At 42.9% G+C, this 8,378-nt stretch overlaps 1 protein-coding gene across 1 annotated transcript in view; it reads right to left on the bottom strand.

The window, feature by feature from the left end:
• Positions 1 to 3,381: 3,381 nt before the first annotated feature.
• Positions 3,382 to 8,378, bottom strand: part of LOC117498968 (multidrug resistance-associated protein 4-like) — a 30,129-nt gene continuing 25,132 nt past the window's right edge. Inside the window, exons 20-31 of the mRNA XM_034151184.1 lie at positions 8,177 to 8,256; positions 7,896 to 8,046; positions 7,652 to 7,771; positions 7,408 to 7,518; positions 6,471 to 6,571; positions 5,749 to 5,940; positions 5,491 to 5,646; positions 4,987 to 5,076; positions 4,729 to 4,901; positions 4,533 to 4,638; positions 4,213 to 4,345; positions 3,382 to 4,118 (exon numbers count right to left, since the gene is read on the bottom strand). Of these exons, the coding sequence (XP_034007075.1) occupies positions 4,066 to 4,118; positions 4,213 to 4,345; positions 4,533 to 4,638; positions 4,729 to 4,901; positions 4,987 to 5,076; positions 5,491 to 5,646; positions 5,749 to 5,940; positions 6,471 to 6,571; positions 7,408 to 7,518; positions 7,652 to 7,771; positions 7,896 to 8,046; positions 8,177 to 8,256 (1,466 nt within the window). The 3' untranslated portion in view covers positions 3,382 to 4,065. The remainder of the gene's footprint in view (positions 4,119 to 4,212; positions 4,346 to 4,532; positions 4,639 to 4,728; positions 4,902 to 4,986; positions 5,077 to 5,490; positions 5,647 to 5,748; positions 5,941 to 6,470; positions 6,572 to 7,407; positions 7,519 to 7,651; positions 7,772 to 7,895; positions 8,047 to 8,176; positions 8,257 to 8,378) is intronic.

Raw genomic sequence — 8,378 nt, 5'->3', positions numbered from 1 at the left:
TTTGACCTTATGGAACTTTGGAATTCCAAGTTCTGGTGAGAACTATTGAACCCGACCAGAAGTGAATCCAACCAGTAAGAACACTTGGGGGAGGTGAGCAGTTTACACAGCTCCTCCCCAGGGGCTCTCTAATTCGCTGTCGAATAAAAGGGGGAGGGAACAAGTCAACACATCTCCGCCCCGAAATATAAGTATGAATACTATTGTTTTTGAGTGTAAAATGCTTCTGGTTTGTTGAAAGCTGGTGCTAGAAGACGGTAAACCGCATCACAAACCTGGAGTCCATACTTCTCGTTTTCTGAAAGCTGGTCTGTCTACCTGTAAAACCGCATCACAAGCCTGAAGCCCGGAGTACTCGAGTACTCTGTATAACTTGTATATGTGTTTGGTTTCCTACCAGAAGTAAACTCAGATAATTTGTTATAACTTTGATTCCGGTGTTTTCAATTCCTTTCTTAATTTAATAGAGATCCAGCCTCATCCAACGAACGGCGCGTAGCAGAGGTGTTCTGCTCCAACAGTACTCAACAGTGGTAATAACTGGTAACAATGGAATGTTTGGAATGTGGCCAATTTTATGTCCATCGCACCACCACCATAGTACTACACACGAAACATGCTGGGCTATCACAGCCCGCTCTCCTCATGACAAAACAATATTTAAATGGTGAATGGAGCGGTACTGGAGTATGTGGTGATCATTCAAACCCATGAGACGTGAATAATGTCTTTTGTTTTGCACCCTGAGAGAATAACTGTTTCCTGTGACCCACTTTAATCTGATTATGCTAAAAGGGGGCTCCCATTGTCGTTACATTGGACAACATATTTTAGTAGCAGCTACACTGAAGATGTAAATGCTGATTGTTTTTACAGATTTTAGTTGAGAAACAACACCTCACTGTATTTCAACAATTTAAAGTGTATCCTCTAATGTTACAGGTTTTTGCACAACAAAATCAAATCCATTACAATTTGGGAATCTAACAACATACATTTTTGGCAACAGATATAAAAAAAATGGTGTGATCAAATGTGAAAAACAATGTCTGAGGAGTCAATAAAGCTGAAATTACTGATGGAGGGCACTGCATCTGATGGCTCACAATTTAATCCACTGAAAGACAGTCCATAATAAGTATATAAGCTAATACCACTAGGAAATATAGGCTGATAAATAAGCTTTAACAGGCTCACATACGCAGTAAATGCTGTTTTAAAACCAGCACTTTAAAAAAATAATTACAAAAGTTTGGGCGTTCCTCTTTGCAGAAAATAGATACCTTTATCCAAAAAGACGTTTTGGAAACATGTATTAAGTTAGCTTGAAGATCCAGTTAGCTGGGGGCCTGTATGCATTAGGAGGACTTCATTTACATCTGATGCAAAACCAGTTTATTGAACATTTCTGAAAACGGTATAATTTGTCTTGTTAAATCATTTAAGTATTTTTGTTTTGTTTGTGTTTTTCAAAAAAGGAGGCTGGACTTTATACTGGGGAATGATAGTATGATAGTATGTTATTGAAGTTATCAATTAAAAATAAGTCATGTCTATATTCCTTTCCATTAGGGAAACATTTGCTGTTCCCATAAGCCACCAATAGAGGGCACTAAAAGTCCATTCTTAAAAGCAGTAATCCTCTCAAAACTAAATAGGAGTTTACAGTATTGAGTATATATGATTCCAAACTTTCACAAGATGCCAGGGAATCCCACATTTAAAACTTGCATTGTTTACTTTGACAAATTCAACGTTTCAGGTCCAAGCCTACCTGCCACGGATCAAAGCTGTTTCTATTGGCTGCCCATCTGCATGTGAGCAGTCTCCCTGCATCCCGGGCCCCAGCTGCTGCTGTGTCACATCTTGTTTACACCAGGGGCCACGGCTGTGTTTGACCTAGTTGCTGAAAAGCCCCAGAGGCAAAGTTGGAAACAAACTACACATAGACACAGACATGGGGAAAATACAGAAGCCATTTTTTGGACAGACATGAAGGACATTTGTCAGTTACTACTAGAACAATAACTGAATGGGCAGAAAGGTCAGTTCAGGTCTGGGCAGGCAGGGTTGGCATACAAATTGCATTGTTTTATTTGAATTGATCAAATGTATTATTTATTCACAAGAAGCCAATATTGAAAAGCATAAGCTCACTGATTTTAAAAACGTCTGTTAGAGATTCAAACAAGGTGACTTGATCTCAGGTGGTCGATACATCTATGTCAGTGCTTCTCAAAGTGTGGTCCGCGGACCACTGGTGGTCCGTGAGCGCCTCCTAGTGGTCCGTGAGTATATTGGTAAAATTTCACATTTGAAATAAATAAATAAAATTAAGTTTTCCGCACTCTCACGGGAATATCTCCGCAATGGAGCTAGCTTAAGTTTCACTTTCAAGGCCATTTTTTTACGAAGCTTACCTAAAATGGTCATTCAAATAAAAATAACGATAGGAACGTTTTAAGGAATATTATTCCCAGTGGCGTTTTGATATGTACAAAAGTGGTGGGGCACAAAAATGTCTATATTCGATGTCTATATAAGCTTCTGCAGTGACGTGCAGTGAGGTTCATGGCTGGTGAGGCACTGGCACTGACTCTTCAGGTTTACAAATATTATATTTTGACCTAAACCAAAATATAATATTATTTTCAAAAGCTTTTTTTGTCTGATGCTTCGATTAATTTTAAACGGACAGTTCAACAAAAGGATACCCAAAAAATGTAATTTTATCATTTAAATATTTAATTGTTCTCTCTTAGTAAGATCCCATTTTCAATAAAATTGCGGTCTTCCCTTGACTTGAAGATGAAGTCCATTTGCCTATCCTTCTGGACAAAAAAATGCTATTACTTTTTTGTAAAAGTCCCCCTTATCTTCTTGTAGTTTCAAAAGTCTATCATAAATCTAATAGATAGATTTATGATTCAAAAATTATAAAAGTAGGGTAGACATGTGGATATTATCCGGCTGAACAAAACGTGCATTTATCTAACAGGTACGTTTCCCACAGATCTTATTTCGAGCTATTTTCTAAAATCCTATGGAGAAATCTCATTGCTTTTTTGTCGAGGGAAGCCATGCGCAGCTTACTTCCGGGTTGTAGGACGCGTCACTGCAGCTCTCTCGTCTCCTCTTCACACACCACACTTTTCGCGGCACACGTACTTACAGCCAATCAGCTCTGAATTATGTGAGATGACGTATGGTGGGGATGGCAGCTCAGTGCCCCTATGGTCATTATTTTTTTGCCACACACATTAAATAGGAAAATACTCTGAGCATGCGCAGTGTAGTTTTTACAGTCACCGTTCACTTAGACAGTGAGAGGGAGGGGCATGATCAGGTTTTGTCACCAGTCGCCACTGATTATTCCAATATGTCCATCATTGTTTAAAGAAATGGTAATAGAAAAAACAAACTGACACATGGTATCAATGGTATGACATTGAAAATATCTCCACAAACATTCTGCCATTTGGAATGAATTCAGTCATCTACTGACAAACCACAGAAATAAACACAGCACCAGCATTTAGAATAAACAGTTCTGTTTTGGGCTGAGATATGATTTTAAATACATAAAAAAACTTACATCATAGGTCTCATTTTACTGCAGTAAGAAAAAAGCAGCATTTAAAAAAAAAACTAAACAGACATTAAAAAGCTTAATAACTGTAAGATGACTAACACACGATTGACAATCACCACATTTTTACACATGTGTATTTGCACAGAAGTGTTTACCCTTATGAGGTGACCCATTAACCGTCAACTCAGCAACTTTAAAACCTGAACTTAGTTAAAAGTTGAAAAACCTAGATTAAAAATGGGCCAGGTTTGCATTGCCATTTCAAGATGTCCCAGTTGGACCGTCACCGGACCGTCTTATTCACATGTGATAAACATGATTGTTGACTTACAATCAACTTTAAAGACACAGTTGAACATCTAACTTTCCTGCACAGCTTCAGAACTGAAAATAAAATGGTGGCAGAAAAAGACGTCCTTCACCATTATCAGGTTGATTTGCACCTTTCAAAATAAGAGAAAGGTTACGTCTTCTCAGTCTAGCCTTCTCTCTAAATCTTGTTCTGCTGGACAGACTCCCGAGTTGCCTTTGAAAGTGTGAGAAAAATCATCAATTTAGCAAAAACAAAAAAGTCTAAGGTAAAGTTCCAAAGAATATTCATTATGCACTTTTCTCCTCACCTGTGGCTGCCTTCAGCAGGGCGGCTGCCTCCACCCGACCCATCTGCTGCACCATCTTGTAGAGGGCTCCGTCTTTGTTCTGCAGCAGGTTAAAGGGCCGGTCTAACTCCTGGATGGTTCCGCTGTCTAGAACCTTAAAGCAGGATAACAACAACAACTTCAGTCAGGCTCTCCAAGTGGCATAATGCGGATGGACAGTAATATAACATATTGATGTACTAAATGACTGCACTACTTAAGAACAATATAATCAGTAATCAATTATACGGAACATAATTGTTTGGGAATCATAGTATACTGAGGCAGAAGAGAGGACTGACCATGATCCTGTCGCTGTCTATGATGGTGTTGAGGCGGTGAGCGATGGTGAGCACGGTGCACTCTCTGAACTTGTCCCGAATGGTTTTCTGGATCAGTTCATCCGTCCTGTAGAGAGACAGGGTAACAATAAGGACATCTGTAGACCGAACGATTTAAGCTTAAAAATAAGCGAAGTGAGATCTTGCCGAGCCGTACCCGGGGTCCACGTTGGCCGTGGCCTCGTCGATGACCAGGATGCGGTTCTGTCGGAGGACGGCCCGGGCCAGACACACCAGCTGCCTCTGGCCCACGCTGAAGTTGGACCCCGACTCGGCCAGCACCGTCTCCAGCTTCCCGGGCAGCTCCTCCACCACCGACTTGAGCTGCACCTGCGGGAGGGAAAGGGGGAGTTAGCCCGATGCACCGAGCAGAGTGAGATCTCACTGAACTGCAGGACAGACGGGGGGTACCAACCTCCTCCAGAGCCCTCCACAGGTCCTCGTCAGAGTGCTGGCCGAAGGGGTCCAGGTTCTTCCTCACGGTGTCAGTGAACAGCACCGGGTCCTGGGGAAAAGGGGAACAGAAACGTGGTCAGACTCGAGCTAGATTTTCATCCTCAAATGGGCAAAAATAACATTCAATCTCTAGATTCAGATACTGAAAACAAAGATTTCATGGTCAGAATATAAAAAGTTCAATGTATCCAATTGTTACAATGACATGATTTTCCAAAATGCATGGTAACAGAAGGTCTTTAGGGATGCTGTGGCTCAGTGGGTAGTGTGCTGGACTTCTAATCAGGGGATAGCAAGTTCGAGTCCCACTGCAGTCAACATGTCGTTGTGTCCCTGGGCAAGACACTTCACCCCAAATTGCTCCTGTGGGGATTGTCCACAGTACTGAATGTATGTAAGTCGCTTTGGATAAAAGCGTCTAACAAATTACATGTAATGTAATGTAATGTCTTTGGATGTTCACCTGAGGGATGATGGACATCTTGGTGCGCAGGTCGTGGAGGCCGATCTCAGAGGTCAGAACTCCGTCTATGTAGATCTTCCCCTGAGGCTCGGCCAGGCGGAACAGAGCCGACACCAGAGAGCTCTTCCCGGCGCCCGTCCTCCCCACGATGCCCACCTGACACACAGAGAACAAGAGTGAGCAACATCCGTCATGTGTGTTCAAAATATTAACTAATAAATGAGGCAGACGCTGGCTGGGAGCCAACATGTGTCTCACCTTCTCGTTGGGTTTGAAGGTGAAGCTGATGTCTTTGAGGACCGGCGCTCCCTCTGGGCTGTAGGAGAAGCTGACGCGGTCAAAGGTCACTAGGCCTTTGTTGGGCCAATCAGGAAGAGGACGCTTCTTAGTTTCCCAGGGTGCCTCACTCTCCAGCTCGGTGTACTCCACCACCCTCTCCACTGACGTCATCTTCAAAGAGACATTATTTATAATGTTTGTTAGTTGTGTTAATTCTGCTGCTTCTCATCATTGTATACTTTTGTCCTCCATAAACAGCTACACTAATGTACTACATCTGTTAGTCTCCAACAACATAACACGCAAGTTAAAACCTGAGCCTGATCAGCTGCTAATGTAATCACATCCTTATATCCTATTACACATGTGTGTAAGAGTGTCATGTTTTATTAGGTCACACAGCAGCGGCGGACTGGGACTACAAATCAGCCCGGGACTCTCGACCGGCCCACCTCGGTACCGCAAGTAATCACCGCTAGTAAATTGTCAACGGGGGGGGGGATCATCGTTCGGATCATCGTCTGATCGGCCCACTTCAGTACCGGCCCATCGGGATTCGTCCGAACGTCCCGATGGCCAGTCTGCCCCTGGGTCACAGTGACCATGACTCAATCAAGCAGACGGTTGAACAGATTCCCACCAGGCATTCCTGAGACACTGCTTCACGAGACAGACAGACCAACAGGTCATTCAGTTCTCACCATGTTCTCCACCTCGGCACTCTGCCTCACCGTCCACTGGAAGTTGCCCACCAGAGTCACAGCATACGTCAGCACCAGCCCCACCTCCCCAGCATTCAGCCCTGACACACACACACACACACACACACACACACACACACACACACACACACACACACACACACACACACACACACACACACACACACACACACACACACACACACACACACACACACACACACACACACACACACACACACACACACACACACACACACACACACACACACACACACACACACACACACACACACACACACACACACACACACACACACACACACACACACACACACACACACACACACACACACACACACACACACACACACACACACACACACACACACACACACACACACACACACACACACACACACACACACACACACACACACACACACACACACTTCAGGGTCTGTTTCAGGTTGAAGGGTTGTTTTTCGAGGCAAATTCTTTACAAGGTTTTACGTTACTCGCTGTAGGGAACTCCCTTAAAGGAGGGAGCCATTCTGCTCTTAAAGAGACGTGAGAGGATATTATACCCAGAAGATATTTTGTGCATTTATTGTCTTAATCGTCACTCTTTCAACACTTATTCTTTGCAGTGGCTGCCACTAATCCATTAGGATTAGTAAAAGCTGCTCAGTTTTAGTTGAGTTAAACACCTTGTCTTTGTCTTCTGTTGTGCTTCAATTTCCTTAATACTATGTGCATGCTTATCTCCTTAATATTCTGCTGTTCGCATTTTATTGATTTGTATAATGTGCCTTTGCAGCACTTTGGTCAACGGCTGATGTTTTTTTAATGTGCTGCATAAATACAGGTACCCGATTGCACTCGTTTGTGAAGCTTGGTACTAAAATTGATTGACAGTCGTTCTGGGTGCATTTACCATCTCTGAGCAGGATACAGCCAAAGGTTACGAAGGTGACAAATACTGAGCAAATGCTGTCCAGGTAAAGAGCGAACCAGCGGGACGTCATCAGGAACAAAAACCACGCCTCTGAAACCAGAGAGAGAAAATGGATTTCAGCAAAGACCGTATTTGTCCACACTGACAGAGCAGACAATAATAACCAAACTTTTGAAAGGTAACATGTTTACGATGAAAAGCTCAATATGAAGTAAAGTAGAACCTGTGTGCAGGTCCTGATGAGCATCGAAGGCTTTCGTTAACCTCTCCTCAGCTCTAAAGGCTCTGATGGTCCACAGGCCCTGAAGAGATGAAGACAGGTGCGAGAACACGGGACTCCGAGCTGCAGGAGAAAAAAAAGAGGGGTTGAAACCATCGTTTTCATCTGCTCATCTCTGTGTGTATCAAACATTATTATATAACGTTATTTAAAAAGCCCACTCGTCAATCTACAAGTAAACACATACTTGTAGATTCTAGGCGCTTGACGTCTCGTGATGTACGGAGGTAGAAACGTCTCAAGTACAAGAAGATGAAGAGCAGAGGGATGACGGGGACGAGGATGAGAGGGATGACCGAGGCCGCCACCGCGATCACGCCCACATTCTGTAAAAATAACTGCAAAACCACAATAATACATATTTAGTAGTTCAAGAAAAATGAGATCATGTCGAGAATTGTTGACTTAAAGAACTGGAGAACTAACACAATCAGTGTATGTGTCATTTAAATGGCACTCATTTCTTACTTGATAGAAGTCCACAAAGGTGATGGGTAACAGGGAGTCCATCTGGCTGATGTCTTTGGAAAACCTGTTGAGAATCCTTCCTACAAAGCAAAGAAAGACAAGTCAGTTGCCACTTCTTTAACCAGAAGGTCAGAAGCCTGGTTTGCCTCCATATATCGTACTATTGAAACAGGACCTCTGCTCCATTTTAAACGGTAGTGAC

The sequence above is a fragment of the Trematomus bernacchii genome, unplaced genomic scaffold, assembly GCF_902827165.1.
Source record: "Trematomus bernacchii unplaced genomic scaffold, fTreBer1.1, whole genome shotgun sequence".
Classification (NCBI taxonomy): Eukaryota; Metazoa; Chordata; class Actinopteri; order Perciformes; family Nototheniidae; genus Trematomus; species Trematomus bernacchii.
This window is presented reverse-complemented; position numbering and strand designations above follow the sequence as displayed.